This window comes from Hetaerina americana, unplaced genomic scaffold, assembly GCF_022747635.1.
Source record: "Hetaerina americana unplaced genomic scaffold, ioHetAmer1.1.p SCAF_7, whole genome shotgun sequence".
NCBI lineage: Eukaryota > Metazoa > Arthropoda > Insecta > Odonata > Calopterygidae > Hetaerina > Hetaerina americana.
Genome location: NW_027287316.1, coordinates 16,062,627 through 16,078,815, shown reverse-complemented (window position 1 = coordinate 16,078,815; position 16,189 = coordinate 16,062,627). Strand labels below are relative to the sequence as shown.

The following is a 16,189-nucleotide window of genomic DNA, read 5'->3' as shown; positions in this document are numbered from 1 at the left end:
TGCCATAGGTACACCTACATGAGACATTCCATGGAAAGACTTTGCTCTCTAAGAGGAGAGTTTCCTGATTCAATATGATATATTTCCAGCAGGGAAAGTATTATGTCAAGAGTATCATTCACAATACAGTCTATGTCAGCCATTTCTCCAAGTACATTCTTTTTTCTTTTCGGAAAATAAATGCAATGATCAGGATTTAGATGCAAAAGAAGTATTTCAATAAAATTTTGTGACATAGCTTGCACACCTATGAAAATGTAATATTTGTCCAATTATTGAAAAATTATGCTAGTAAGAATTGATTGTCCACTAAGTAAATTCACAAGCATTTGTACACATGTATATGCACTATTAGATACTTACTCCAATTATATGATACTGATATTACTGAAAAATTGAGGTTGAGGAGCTGTCGATAAATTTGAAGGGAATCTGTATTTCTCATTATTTCAATAAATTGATGATGCAAATTTCCTTTCATTGCAGCTTCTAAATTTGGGTTATTATACAATTCTGAAAGTTCTTGCCATTCATCACTGACTAATACAGGGCATATGGTAGATATTAATGAAGAAAGAATCTCCTCCGGAACTTGATGCAAAATTTCACCTGAAATTAGAATTTTGCTTTTTATCAAGGCCGGACAGAACAAAATCACAATTATTTTAATTTTAAATATGATTTATCAAATAAAAATGATTCTTGGAATAGAGCATTACATAATTTTTTACTTACCAAAATGAGTATAGTATTTAGTTAAAACATCCATTATTGTTTACAGAATTTGTGGTAAAATGGCAACAAACTATATTCCACTATTTTTCTACAAAATATTGAAGTATTTTAATAGTTTGGAAACTATAACTGTCACACAAAAATTGGGAATACACATCTCATCTTTGTACTAAAAAGTATGCTTCGGTATGTATGCACGATCTGTTAAATCTATTTTCATATTTCGCTAGTGCGTTGCCCTTGGAAATATATGCAATAACTACGCGTTGAATAATACATTGCATTTGAATATCGGAATATTATTACAGTATTTGAACGAGAATGCGTCAGTGTTACACAATGGCAAACTTTCATGCTGAACTTATTAGAACTTCAAATTCGCGCTCTTTCGTTGTAGCGTATGTAGCTAGAGGGAGGCGCAAGATCGATATATCACTCATATACGATACGCATGTCGTCTCACGGCTCACATGTGTATCGGTAAAAAATTGACAAACGGAAAACGGAAGATCAAAAATATCGGCAGTATTTGAGGTGAAGGTAGAACATTTTAAGTAATTTGTCATGATTGTGTTACTCAGAAATAATGAAAATGTGTTATAATCGAGGAAAAATTTGGTAGTGAGTAGAATTTTCAAGAAGGCAAGACATCGTATGGACGATTTACTGGAAACTGTGAATTATATTTTGTGTATTACGAACGAAATTATATTTTGTGTATTACGAAAGAAATTATATTTTGTGTATTACGAACGATGGCTGAATAACTCCAGCATAAGGAACCACAAGATTTAAATCGAGTTCATTCCTGGTTATGCCAGGGGATGTTTTGAGAAAATCTTGCGTGTAGTGTGAAACATTTCAGTGCGATGGCTTTTATTAAATGTGTTCAAACTCTCTGTGCGCGTACTAAATTAGCCCTGAAGACCTGCGCCTCAGGCTCTATAGTTGAAAGATTTGGTTCAAGACATTTTGGGAAATCTGTGGCAATGTACTGTCTTAATTTTTCATATGTCTGCCTTGTTGTTGTTTCACGGGCAAGTTAATGAACCCTATCATTCATATTTTCAGGTCTTGCAACGCACCTAACACAACTGAAGTTAATCCCGACGAAATTAATAAAAGGCTGATGGAATTTTTCGATGACCAAAAGAACTGGGGAGAAAACGAGATTAAGGTTGGGAGAGCTTGGTGCAAGGACGAACTTCGAATAAAAAGCAATACAGATCTCCACAAATTATGGTACATATATGTAGCATAAAATGTGTCTATTAATTTAATAATTTCTTTGCGATGTTTATTCATTTTATGTTTTTGTAATTTGTAGGTTCGTACTTCTCAAAGAAAAGAATATGCTCTTATCAATGGAGCATGAATCTAAGGAAATGATGAGGCTTTTCCCTAATCCAGAAAGGTTAGATAAAGTAGAAGAAAGCATGACTAATTTGGAAGAAGTTGTTCGCGAAAGAAACCGAGCGTATTATATGTTAGAAACCGGAGAAGATGGTGAAAGACCTGTTCGTCTCGTTATTAACCGCTTGGGTAAGCTGGGAAGACAGTATAGACGTAATGATACGTCAGACTTTAGCAACTAAACTACAGCCTGAATGCATTAAATCGATCTCAATATTTCAATAAAAAGGGAATATTATTTTCTCAGGCGAATTTATGTTTACTTCACTGAGTGTCTTGCAACATTGACGATTTTTTTGTAATTTTTCAGGCATTAGGTTTTTTTATAAAATGAAGGAACGTGCAATACCACACCAGAGAAACTTGAAGTGGTGGAGAGGACTTCAAGTGGGTCACGATAATCCTCTTTCAGTCGGCAGTTTCCTAAGGCTATACAGAGAACAATTATATTTGGCAAAGAAGAGGAAGAGAACGTAAGTTATGATTATATGCCTTTATATGTTGTCCCCTATTTTTTTTCTCAATAATGACCCTCACCGCTTTATACTTCAACTTCGATTATGGTTAATATTGAATGAGATTATTAGGGAAAATGAAGATTGCTTCTTTGCAGACCTCATACGCTTAAAAATGCTTGCATACGATTAAATAAACTTCCAGCAGTGATGCATAATGATTCAACCCATATTTAAAGTCAAAAGTGGGTGCAAAAGAATTCAAGTTATCAATTTCACAATTCAAATATCAGTATCAATTTTACTAAGTATAAATCCAAAGTGGTCTCATTATTTTTTTCACATGTGAAGGACATTGTTAAGGTAATGGTATTGTTTCCAAATAAAAGAAGAATTTCAATATGTAACTTGCTGATTGAATTCATCCACGATTAGTGTAACTAGCGAGTTTCCCCACCTGACCAGTTATGCCCCGTTGAATAAAAAAACTACTTGAATAAATGTATCCTATTTCCATGATAGGAGCGTTAAGAATATTAATAATATTTTTTAATTTCATAATACATAGTGGGCAGGTGCCTTCCAAAAATGTTTACTCTTCTTGTTACATTTTTGCTGTTAAATAATTAGTTTGTTTTATACAGGAATGATTGAAACATTTGTGATCATTCTTTCATGAAATACTGGCACCCAGTGACTTATCCTTTGGTTTGATTAAATTAATTTTTCGCAAATTTTATCTGCAGGTATCCTATTATTGATGAAATCATGTTATTCTTCATATTTTGTTGTATCAAAGAAATTGGTATCATAATCAAAGTTGACACATTTTTTGAAAAATAATCCTATTTGTATGGAATGTGTATTTTTTATACACAAATGGTGTCTCACTATACCATAAGTATATGGCATAGTGAGACACCATTAGTAGTAGGTGGCATTCTTATTTAAGGATATATTGCCAAAATCCTGAATTCTATTAACAAGTAGACATTTTTCTGTATTGATGCTTTAAAAATATCCCTGTAATTCTTTTTTCATTTCAGTCGTAATTTAAATCATGTTCAGCATTTGATGCGCCGATTTCCTCATTTGGATTTGGAAGCTGTTCGTAAGCAATATCCTGAAGTAGACCTGGAAAAAGCCCGCATTCAAAGGAGAGCCTATGGTAGTCATGAATTCAATTCGTGAAGGGTAATATTCATGTTGTCATCATGCATTTTAGTAAAGTTCACTTGCAGTTATTTATAACATGAAATCTTTGTCTTTCACTTGGAATAACCACATGAAATTACCCAGTTCTTGTGATTTAATAAATCATTGTATTAATTGTGATTCTTTTTATTTGAAATATTCTAGTGCTCCTGATGTATGCTAGGTTTTATGCATTGATTGCAGGAAATGTTTAGAATTCCATGTTGTATTCAATATGTATGTCCAATGTAAAAGACTTAATAGAACTAATTTCTACTTTATATGTTAAATACAACTAATTTCTACTTTATATGTTATTGGTAAGGATGAACTTCGATTGGAATTTAGAATGTATTACCAGACTGCTGGCTCTCCACTTTTTGTCGTACCTAATGGGAGGTCTGAATTCAATAATTTCTCTCATACTTTTTCTCATCAAATTTAAATTAACAGTGGGAAATATAATAGTAAGTTTAGTGGAGACCTGCTTAGCCGTACACATGTATGTGAATTCTGCAGGGAAGATATCATTCATCTGTATCAGGATTAACAGCGAAAAAGGGTTCTTTGGTACTTAAGCAGACTAAAGCATAACTAGGGGGCTTTGGCAAATTTCTTTCACTTTGAAAATTTCTGGAATTTATTCAAATTAGATATTGAATTAAGCTTGTGAATTTGATTTATGTCACAACATACGCATGAACAGAAAATTGTTTTTTGAAAGAATACAGCGAGGCAGCTGATGACCATTCCAATAAAAAGGAAAGGGACTGATTATTTTGAAAAGTGGAAGAGATGCTGGGATTGGAATTGAAGTCCCAAGGTTAGTACTTAGAAGGGGACTAAGGTATTGTTCATTGTTCTAGGTAGGCTATTTTTCTCAAATATTGCATGGCTGGATAGCTTCCAGACAGATCTTGTACATATTGGGTAGATCATTAATGTAAATTAGTGTGTGGTTTCATGGGTAGATCCCTGGGGAATGCCTTCATTGATTATTTAGGGCAGAGGTATATTTTACACCATCCTTATAAATAATAAATTCCTGAACTCTTATTGTAAATATGGCATCGACCAGTGTTTTGGTGAGCCTCTAACATCAGCCCTATGTAATTTTTCAGAAAGTACATATTGGTTGTTTAGACCTAAGGCTTTGGTAAAATCAAATAATAAAGTGCAGGTGTTGAGTTTATCATCCAAAGTATTGTGCGATTAATGGTACTATGTACGGAAAACGTGGTGAATTTATTCTTCAAGAAACCCATGTTGATATAGAGACAATATGTTGGAGGATTCTAAATAAGAAACTAACTCGTTTGAAGGATTTTTCAAATATTTTTGGGAACTGGTTTTGAATAGTGATAGATTGATGAGCTGAAATCTTAAGAGGACTACCATTTTTCTTGTAAAGAAGTATCTTTTGAGGTTTTTAATACTGAAGGGAAGATGCCTTCAACATTGGAATTTTTATGCAATGCAACCTAGAGTCTTTAATGAAATAAAAAAAAGCTCAATGATAAAGTTAGGTATTTTATTAATGCCTGTGCAGTACAGGGTTCGTCCGGAAAATAAGTGTACTGACTCCTGGGCTAGGCGCGCCGCTCCAGGCGCGCCCAGCACTGCTCTGACGGGCTGCGATTGGAGGGGGGTATGTTGGCAAGGGACGCTGAAAAAGGCAGTCGGCTCTGAGCTGTGGTGTAGTGAGGAGCTCTGTTAACGCGAACCTCCACGCTTCGACCCACGTCATGGAACGCGATGCCGAAGTTTTTGGAGCAGCGTTATTCCATCAAATTTGCGGTAAAGCTCGGGAAATCGTCTACCGAAACTGGCGGTATGATTAACCAGGCTTACGGTGAGTCAGCCATGTCCAGAAACATGATCTTTCGGTGGCACAAGATGTTCGTGGAGGGCAGAGAAGAGGTCGACGACGAGTCTTCGAGAGGTTCCCGATGATGCCTTCGCGGGAGCGTTCCAGGAATGGGAACGCCGCTGGAACAAGTGTATCGACTCACAAGGGTCCTATTTTGAGGAATATTAGCTTAAGATATGTAAAAGTGTAATACATTTTTTTTCCTGAGCTCAGTACACTTATTTTCCGGACGAACCCTGTATTTATTACCATAGCTATTTACAATAATTGTAAATTCATTTATAGTCCAAAGAATGAGAACCAGTGAGGTGGGCAAATTAAGAATATATAATTCAACTGATTAGTAGGTTGATCATGGTGGAAGATGAGTAAAATGATTAGTGAATCTGCTGCAGCTATATCTGGGTGAGACATATCAGTTAGGGAGACATGAAATTTCATTGATTCATTAACAGTCTTTCAAATTTCCCAAGACTTGCTGGCAAAGTTCAACCATGCCATTATTGTATGTCCATTTAAGTGTTAAGAAGTGTCTCATACAACCACTGGTGCAGTTTAACAATGCCATCATTGTACGTTCATCTAACAGTGTGACTTGCTAAACATATGCACTATTCTATTCACATTCCTGCTTAATGTTCAATGCTTCAAATTCATGCTGCTTGAGATAAAAGTTATTTTGGATTACTTAAAAACAATATAGTTAGTTTGAGCATTGGCTCACTGCTGTTGATCTTGCCCATCTGTGTACTCGTGGATATTCCATAGCCAATAATTTTGGTTGGTCTGTTTTTAAGAAAAGGTATTACAATGATTCTGTTGAAGGATGGTTAAGTTCCAGATGCTACCCTGACAATATCAGAGAACCAAGTGCTAGAGAAAAACTTGGAGCTGACCAAAAAGTCCTTCCTTCCAATTTGAGTAAATAATTCTACGTAATACATAATAATCTTAAGCTTTTCAGACAGTAAACAAATCAATTTATGAGGTTATTTGTGCACATTATTTTGCATCTTCACAGAGCAAACATATGATCCTGATTGATGACTTAAGCATTATAAGCTATCTATTATCAGCATACCTTTTGTATGCCTGTTTAAACTGTAGAGCATACCTCACTGGCTATCATAAAAACACAATTCTCTTGATACTTTTTACAAAATTGTTTTCCAAGATCTGCATGCTTTTTTAGAGTATTAATTAAATGTGGACAAGAATGTTTCCACATCATTTTTTACAAAACGCATCTATCTGGCTACCTTGGTGGTAAGCACCCCAACATTTTTATGAATCAGTGAGTGAGGTGATTATTAGCATCAAGGAAAGGTTGATGGTGTGATTACTTGAATGAGGAGAGATCCCATACACCCTAAAATACTGAACACCTCGGACAGAAATTTTCATTGATTAATTTATCAACACATCAGCAAATTACGCAGTATTATCTTCAAAAGTTGCAGAAAATTTTATTGATAACTCAAATAAATAGTACTACAATAAAATATAACCAATATTATCTACAAAGTTGTATAAAATAAGCATCTATGAAAAGGTTCACCTTATCAACTCCAGATGAAAATTTAACAATTCAGGAAACAAATAACAGAGCAATATTACAGCTGTTAATCAGGAAAAGCTTAATCATTACATTTTTATTGGATATTCCAAATCAACAACTCTATGCTATAGGAGTATTATTTATAAGCAAGTTTTTATTAACAATTTTTAATTTCATAAGAAATCATCTACCTACAGTCAACTCATAAACCCTGCAGAAACCAATAAGAATTCATCATGACTAGTAAATGAAGAGTTGATTATTAGCAGCCTGTTATAAAATGTGCAGTTTGGAAAGCTAAAGCTAAGTTATTGGGAAAAGTCATGGATTAATATCTACATTATGATTTCAGATGAATATTATATGAATTAATGACCTTGGGTTGCAATATTTAAAAGACACAATGGTTGGCAAGTACCTGTGCTTTCAGTTGTTGTGTATTTTAAAAATAAAACAGTAATTATATTTGAGGCAAACTAATAAGGAATGTCATTGCCAAGAATGTTTTCAATAATGAAAATCAGACGAGTATTAAACTTTGTGCCAGAAGTTACATCAATCTCAAGATTAGCTTTGTAGTTTTTTTTACACATTATTAATTAAAATTAGCACATTTCACTTTTAAACGATTGCACTGCATAATTTAATACGAGTATTATTTTAATATATTTATGTGAATAACTTTGCAATATACCTGTTCCATTGCAAAGTATATACTTGGTACAGACTAAATGAAGCTGCTCATAAATTAGCCTAGTAGACATTTGATAATACAGTCTCTCTAAAAACTTTCAAACCCTCTTTTAAAAAAAATAATTTTACCATTTATAAAATAAATTTAACAGATATGTGTAAAAAAATTACAGGGTAAGAAATGCTAAATAATACTTTTTTAAAATGCAAGTTTCTTTGCTCCATAACAACCTTCATAAATATATACTGCATGACATTATAATGTCACAGTCAAGATAGATCACAGTGGTTTGTGTGCTACAACAATAAAATGTAAACCAAATAAAACTTGGTCATAATAATAATCACACACCCATTCATGTTTCCATTCAATCTTCTGGGATTTACGAGGAACATGATAAAGATTTGAATTGCAAGTAACTAAAAAAACAAGCACCAAATTTGATCAAATAAATCATTATGGTAACTCAAAGGGTATGAGAGGTTCATTCACCAAAAACTTAAAAATTCAGCACTGGCAGCAGCCTGGGTATTGAAAATTGAGTATTTTGGTAGACTCTATATGAGTGGACTACCTCACTTTCAGTTTATCTCTCACTTCTTCAAGCTCTCTGCCCCCATGTGGAGAGAGGAGGAGAGTATCCCAAGAAGATGATAAGTGGCGGCTGGAGTGGGCACATCGACTTACCAATTCATCTTCATCAGCAAGACTCATTGGTAAGGCTTCCTAAAATAAGAGAAAGTACTAGTTTTAACTCAAGCCATTGAGGGGAGTAAGGCATGCAACTGTACTTCAGTAAGTATTTAATTTGAATGAAATGTTTATCCCTCCGGTCAAATCCTATATTCATAAAAAGCATACACTTTCATTAACAATGACCAGTTAACTCTGATGTTAATACCACATATTACCACTTGTATTTCTCACTCAAGCCTTGAACAAATGTGATGTATAACATATTATAGATTGACTACGCATGCCTGGAATGTGTCAGCATAAAATCTACAACAATTACACTTTTTCCAAAAAATTTTTGGGAATTTTTTGGGGCTGGCTACTATTTGGGCAGACATGTTAGTTTGATTTATAAAAATCCAGCGGTGAGCATGGCTACTTATTCTTACCTGAAAATTGAGGGAACTCCAAATATCTTTTAAAGTCTTTAGGAAACTTTGCATTTCATTCATTGATGGGAAATGCAGAATCCAATCTCCACCTCGTTCATGAACTTCACGACAGTCAAATTCCTGTTATTAATAAGAATCCATGCATTAAAAATACTAAAAATATGAAATTTTCCAGTTTGCTATACACCATGCTGCATATAGCAATTTTCCTCATTCAGTTAACATCTCCACATCTAATCCAGCAATGAAATTAATAATGATAACAGGGCAAAGATGGAAAGTAAGGTAATTTCAGAGTACAGAGATCTACCTGGTTTGATTTATCATTGAAACAATAATAACCAGTTGACCTCATGAACATTCTTGAAAGATAGAATACTTACACTGGATCTTTTAATTAGTCAATACAGATCTTTAAAGAATAAACAATATGTTTCCAATTTTTAAACTGAATGCTAAGGAAATATATGAAGAAAGTATTTACTTTGGAGCTTCCTTGTATTATTTATCACAATTTTTGCAAAGTTATTGTGGTTAAATCCACGAACCCCCTAGACTATGCACAAAACTTAACTACTGGTACTTCATATTTATTAACCTGATTCTATATAAGAAGGATTTTGATTAGATTTGTATAATCTCTATAGGGGACCAGAATCTAATGTTGGAGCATCGTAGTACATATGGGTGCATGTTCCTTTTTCTTTCAATGTTCATTTTCTCCAACTGTCAATGTACCCATTCAGCCATAAAAATATCTTCTAGTGACATGAAATTGGATTTTGCATACTTTTCAGATAATGTGATTAATATCAGATCTGATTCATGTTCAAGGAATATTGATAGAAAATCATCCTTGATATAAGCCCTATCAGAAAATGTATCCGTCCACTACATTATTAATGAATATTCAAAAGAATGAATGATCCAAGAAAGGAAATCTAAAGTTTTCAGATTAGGTTTAACATTGAACAAATTTCCAATGTATGTTCAAGGCATGTATAATATTCACAGTATGGGATAATCCTAAAAGAAATGTCTTCCATACTTTTAGAAATAGAAAGAAACGTTTATTTTCTTTAATTGATTCACCATTTTAAACCTAGAACATTCCTCTATTTTTCCACATAATCATCATTTGGGTAGATGCATGTTTACAGTCACTGAAGCAGTTTTTAAGATTTGATAGAATGAATTGGGAAAAACTAATGAGGATATTGCAGAAAATAGGAATACAGATTGGAGGGACAAGAGACTAATCCACAACCTGTACATCTCTCACACTGCTCAGGTGTGAGTGGGGGACCGAGTCCGGATGGGCAGTGTTAGGAAGAGGTGTAAGGCATGGTTGCCCAATGTCACCGGTGCTGTTCAACGTATATGTAGAGGAAATGAAATACGACTGGGAAGAACTGGAGGTAGTAATGAGGGTCGGTGGGGAATTCGTAAAATCAGTCAGGTTTACTGATGAGCAAGGCTAGTTTGTCAGTCAGCCGAGGGGTTGCAAAAATTGCTGAGTGAATTGGAAATTCAGTGCATTAGACAAAGGATGAGAATCAATATAAATAAAAGGCTATGCTAGTTTCCAGAAAGAGAAAGGCTAAGCTTAACATTAAAATAGGTGAGCAAAAACCAAAGCAGGTGGAACAGATTGCGTATCTTGGAAGTGTTTTGGACCAAAATGGTCAAATTAGTGGGGATGCAAGGAGAAGAAATGCACTAGGGAAGCGGGTTTCACAACGAGGAGGAGGGAGTTGATGACAGGGACGTTCAGTAAGGATATTAAGAAAAGGCTTGTCAAAACTTTGATAGGGAACGTAGTTACGAGTATGAGTGGCACAGAAACGTGGTCACTGAGGCAGGAGGATAGAATGAGATTGAAGGCTTTTGAAATGTGGTCGTGGAGAAGAATGGAGAAGATGTAAGGGATGAAAAGGAAAACCAAAGAGGAAGTGCTAATGGCATGGTCAGTGATGAAAGGGGTTTGCTGGGAGACATGCAAAGGGAAAAGGAAAAATGGATGAAGGGAGTATTGATCGGCAGTGAGATGTTGAAGACGGTAATAGAGGGGACAATGTTAGGCAAACAAGGAAAGGGCAGGAGCAGGATAGCAATATTTGACAGGATGAAGGGAGGAAGGAAGTACACAGAGATGAAGGGGGACCTGATGTAGAGTAGGGTGCTGGATTGTGTTTTGTTAGGAGTCACAAAATATTTATCTGGTAGTTAGTTATGACCATACTCGACATAGAAAAATATTGAGAATATTAAAAAAAAAAATCATTCTTGAATCAACTTAACATTTTTAAACAGGCAGGACTGCCTACTGGCCTGCATTTAATCATCATAATATGAAAAATCTTATGCTATCAACTTACCAAGGCACACCAGAAACCTGCTCCATCTGGCGCTACTCGTAGAGAAGTCACATCAGAAAGATAAGCCATGGACACTGTGTGAAAATGCCCCATTACTTTTTTTCTAGATTTCTCCTTAACTTCTTCCTCTTGGCAAATGATAACTTGGCCATTGTCAGTAAGCATCACACTGCATGGTTGTACAAAAGGCCCTTCTACATCACCAACAAGTCCATCTGGACAGCCATCAATCTAATTTCAAAGGAAAATCAAATATTAATACACTGAAGCAATCTTTTTAATACATAGTAATCCTTCACTATCACTACATAACATTTCACAAAATATTTTTGCCCATAGCACTTGAAATAATTGGATTATTTTAATTAATTATATGATATCGGGTGAAAAATAATTGAAATCTTACATTAGACAGAACAAAACACAAAACTTAGTGGGTTCCATGGAAAATGTATTCAGGCTTCACAAGGTTTCACTGAAGAGCTGATATCAGGTACATTTTGACAGAATATTTGGCATTTCACAGACACTGGTCAAGCAGCCGGGGAAGAGGGAGGAAGGATAAGATTGACGGAGGGAAGGATGACTATGAATGATGAGGAAGAATGTGGTGCAGTAGAGGAGAGGTGAGGGGGCAGAGGAAAGGCAAGGATGAGGATAGGGGGCAAGGATATCAGAAGGGAGAATGCATGCCAAACCAAAAAATCTATGGCAGAGGGGAATGAACCCTAAGGGGTAAAGTGAAACTGTGAGGAGGAAGTGAGATGAGTTTTGAGGTAGTGCTCATGTATAATTACATCACCAAACTTTGGGTGTACAGAACATTCAGAGAGGGGGACTGCATAAGAAATAGGTTGAATAGGTTACCATTCATTAAGCGTTCACTTTTAACAATTATACCTGATTCTTAACCACTCCCATGCATCCAGCAAGTCCTTTGATTTCTTGAAGAAGGACATTGGAAATAAAACCACTAGTGAACACGAAATAAAATCACCCTCTTAAATTTAGAAATTTTGGTTGTGGTGGAACAATGTTCGAACCCTTATGCTTGCACTACCAATGATTTTCCTGTCTTCCCTCTATGCATATACAATGCAATCACTGTTTTCAGTTTATATACATACCACATTTATCTAATGACTGAACTTTGTCCTTTACGATGCCTAATAAGCTCTACAACATCATTTTAACTTAAGGAGACTACATATAATCCTCTTTCACAAAGGTGTATGTAATATTTTCAGATATTCCATGATGATAAATAACTTTCACATTTACATGTTTCAGTTTCTTAGTTAACTTACTTATTAGGTTTACCTATTTTTCTTAATGTAGCCTCTTCAAGCATTATACATGCAATAGCCCCAGAGCAAGTACGATGTGCTTTTCATTCAGCATTTGGTCATAATCAGATTTTCAGCATTCAAATATCTTATTTAGCTACATTTATAGTTTCTATTTATTAACTGAGATTCATTACTGAAAAAGAGATACCTAAAAGTCTAGTCCTCATGAAATGGGCAGGAGTCAGTTTTTAGTCAATATGACAAGTTGGTTGTCATATGACAAGGGGGTGGAAGTAGATCATGCATTCTGTCATAGAGTTCTTTTTTCTTAAGGCCAAGAATTATCACTCATTTTTATTGGAATAAATGATAAAGTACAGGAATTTAAGGCAAGCATTTGCTCCCTTCTTATCTGTAAAGTTTATTCTTTGACAAAAGGAATTCTTGCAAGGAAGTCTAGTTGACACTTCATTCCTGTTCATGCTGCAAAACTGCTAAGTTCCTGTACATACTCGTAGCTAAGCATAGCATGCAGTAGCAGTACATCTTATGGAACTAGCCAAGTATGCATTACCACTGTTTTTCTCACAGTAACACCTTAACCCTCTTAGTGCGGCGGGCCGATATATCGGCTTTCGTATCCCTGGCGAAAAGTGCGGCGGGCCAATATATCGGCTCTTGGGTAGGCTATTGTTTAAATCGTTGTAAGTTATGGTTTTTTCTTTAATAATTTATGGTTTTTGTACTATCGATAGGTTAAATTCCATAGAATTACCTAACTAATTTTTTATTAGCAATTTTAAATGCTTTTCAAAAAGTATAATTCTTACTATAATTTTTCGTTCAGTTTTGTACATGTCAGGAAGCTAAGCCTCATTGTTTGCTCGTTTTTTTTCTGAGCGGTCTTTCCACTATGAAAAGCCACTGAAAGGCTACTAATCTGTTTTAATCTGTAATCTCTTGAATGTGTTATGGTGTCATGGTGTTGATATACAGCTGCTTATTCAGACTTTATTGAGACGATGGAAATGAGAGCACTGCTTTGTAATCATTTTGGTTTCTCTTGCCGTCCATCCTATCTAATCAATTGCGCCCTGTGTATTGGATTACATTGTCAGCAGTTCTCTGTGAATTAGAACTTGGTTTTTTCCGCCTTTAGATTGTAAGCACATTGCCGCAGTCTCAAGGAAAGGGGAAAAGTCCCAATTTGACTCAGTGAGATCAGCCTTTTCAACAAAATCGAACTATGCAGAGGCTGACAAAAAAATTTGTAATTCACTGGTTTTTCTTTACTTATTTATAATATTTTCTACATGTCTTTTTGATTCTTTATTATATTTAAATATCGTAGTTTTATTGAAAAATGTTTTCAAAAAAATATTAGTATTGTGTCTAAAAATCGAAATATTATTGCTAAAAAAATATTCTTCAAATTTATAATACTGTAATAATTACATTTATTTTTCAGATGATGTAAATATATTACATCATTATTAACAACAAAATTTTATTTTAACATAAAAAAGCTGCATATGGATATCTAAACAAATAACTTCATAATGTTTTTTTTCCTAAGGTGATACATTTTCTTAAATTACCCTTCACACTTCTCACTAGTACCCCTGGAATCCCCGCCGCACTAAGAGGGTTAATACCTCTCATAATCTATATCCAGCAAAAAAAGGAGAGCCATTAACCAAATTTCTTTTTCCCCATATTTCTTTGGTTCTGTGCAAGCCTTACTACATATTTTCACACTTGAGGAATGAAACATTGTGGGCTCCACTAAAGACACCCCACAATTCAATCCATTCAAGGGAACTCCACGCAAAAAACTCTTTCAGGACTAGTACAAAGGAGTACTAGTACAATGTACTTATTCATAAACATGAAAATAATTAATGCTTGGAAGTCTTACCCCAGATGATGCAGACTGGACAAATGCCTGCAGCCAGTCTGATGCCTCGTATTCATCTGCAGCAGCAAGCCTCAATGAACGGCCCCTACCAAGTAAAACCTCAAAGGTGTGAGGGCGAGGCTCATCCAAGATACGCCTAAAACCTTGACACTCCCAACCATGAGGACCACTTGGCTGACCACCCTCTAGAGGTATTGCCCAGGATGGCAGGCGACTCAAGGCATCATCGAATTTGTACAATACACCAGCCCTAAAACATCAATAAAAATTGATACACAATGAGGGATGGAATACTGCCAAGAGGGAAAGGGGGTGCAGAGAATGGTCAAAAGGGTTCCAAGGTTGACTAACCAGGGCTCATATGCATTTTCCTATCATTTTTGTTAGGCTACTCCTTACGTTGAATATGGAAATGTACATCAATTTGGCAAAATAATTAACTATTCAATATGAGTAATAAACAGCATCTTTTGGAAACTCTTACTGACATTGCCAACTATTCCCACAACTCTATCATCATCATTACACCAGAGAAAGGTACAACATCCATTACGGCAGTATTTAAAACTAAACATTTAAATTAGGGCTAAGGAAATGGGAATCAGATTATACAACGAATTAAGGAAGCTATTGCATTGAAACATAACTTAAAAAGATATCTACAATTAACATGTTCTACTTCATTGACAAATATCTCAACAATATTCCTCCTCTTGGAGTCCATACTTTTAGTTTATAGCAATGCTCTTAGTCTAGTTTATATTAATGCTCCCTGATTTTTAATGGATATTTGTGTGTGTAATACATTCAATGTGTGTGGGTTGGTTACATGAATGCTGTGATTGTTAGTACCACATTTTGTATCTCAATTGAGCATGTATGCATTTTACTCTTTTTTGACGTGCCTTATATTATGTACATACACCATCCACCTGGTATTTTTTAAAAGGGTCATTGGGCAAATAAAATGTATTATTATTTGTGACATTGTTAATTATGAAAAGTAACCAATATCTCTAATAGCCGAATTACTAAAAATGTTGGGCCTGGACATCAAACATTGAGAGACACAGAGGCTACTGTAAGATTTACTACAAACTATGAATGTTTCAATTAATGCAACTCTGAATGCCAAGGACAGTCATCATCCTAAGCATGTCCCTTCCCATTTTACGAGTAATTATGAATTCATCATTCCTTACAAAATTATTTTCCTCTTTCATCATTATTGCCTAGGTATTCATAATTTCCATTCTCTCATTATCCTGTGCCTCCTTTTATATTCAAAATTATTCCCAGAAGATCCTGTGGTATTACATGCAAGATTACATAACAGCATGTGGCTTGATGTGAAGCCACTATTTAGAGCGGATTTAAGAACATAATATAATGCATTTAGCCAAAATATTATCATGATGGTACATTCCAAAAGCTTTTTCTAAAGACAGATGCACATATCTTACTGTATTTCATTATGTTTAATTTGAGATGCTTAAAAACTGAGTGCACTCATTTATTCTTGTTTATAAATTTAAAATGCTATTGAAATGGCATATTG

General features: G+C 34.8%; 2 protein-coding genes across 2 annotated transcripts in view; one reads left to right on the top strand and one right to left on the bottom strand.

Moving 5' to 3' along the window:
• Nucleotides 1–1,275: 1,275 nt before the first annotated feature.
• On the top strand, nt 1,276–5,193 carry mRpL47 (mitochondrial ribosomal protein L47). Its single transcript, XM_071594947.1, has 5 exons — nt 1,276–1,726; nt 1,807–1,977; nt 2,063–2,277; nt 2,459–2,621; nt 3,650–5,193. Exons 1-5 carry the CDS (start codon nt 1,605–1,607, stop codon nt 3,792–3,794), a joined length of 816 nt encoding a protein of 271 aa, XP_071451048.1. The 5' UTR covers nt 1,276–1,604; the 3' UTR covers nt 3,795–5,193.
• A 1,915-nt stretch (nt 5,194–7,108) lies between these two features.
• Nucleotides 7,109–16,189, bottom strand: part of prd1 (pruning defect 1) — a 31,954-nt gene continuing 22,873 nt past the window's right edge. The window contains exons 9-12 of the mRNA XM_071595188.1: nt 14,632–14,881; nt 11,425–11,655; nt 9,044–9,166; nt 7,109–8,645 (exon numbers count right to left, since the gene is read on the bottom strand). Of these exons, the coding sequence (XP_071451289.1) occupies nt 8,490–8,645; nt 9,044–9,166; nt 11,425–11,655; nt 14,632–14,881 (760 nt within the window). The 3' untranslated portion in view covers nt 7,109–8,489. The remainder of the gene's footprint in view (nt 8,646–9,043; nt 9,167–11,424; nt 11,656–14,631; nt 14,882–16,189) is intronic.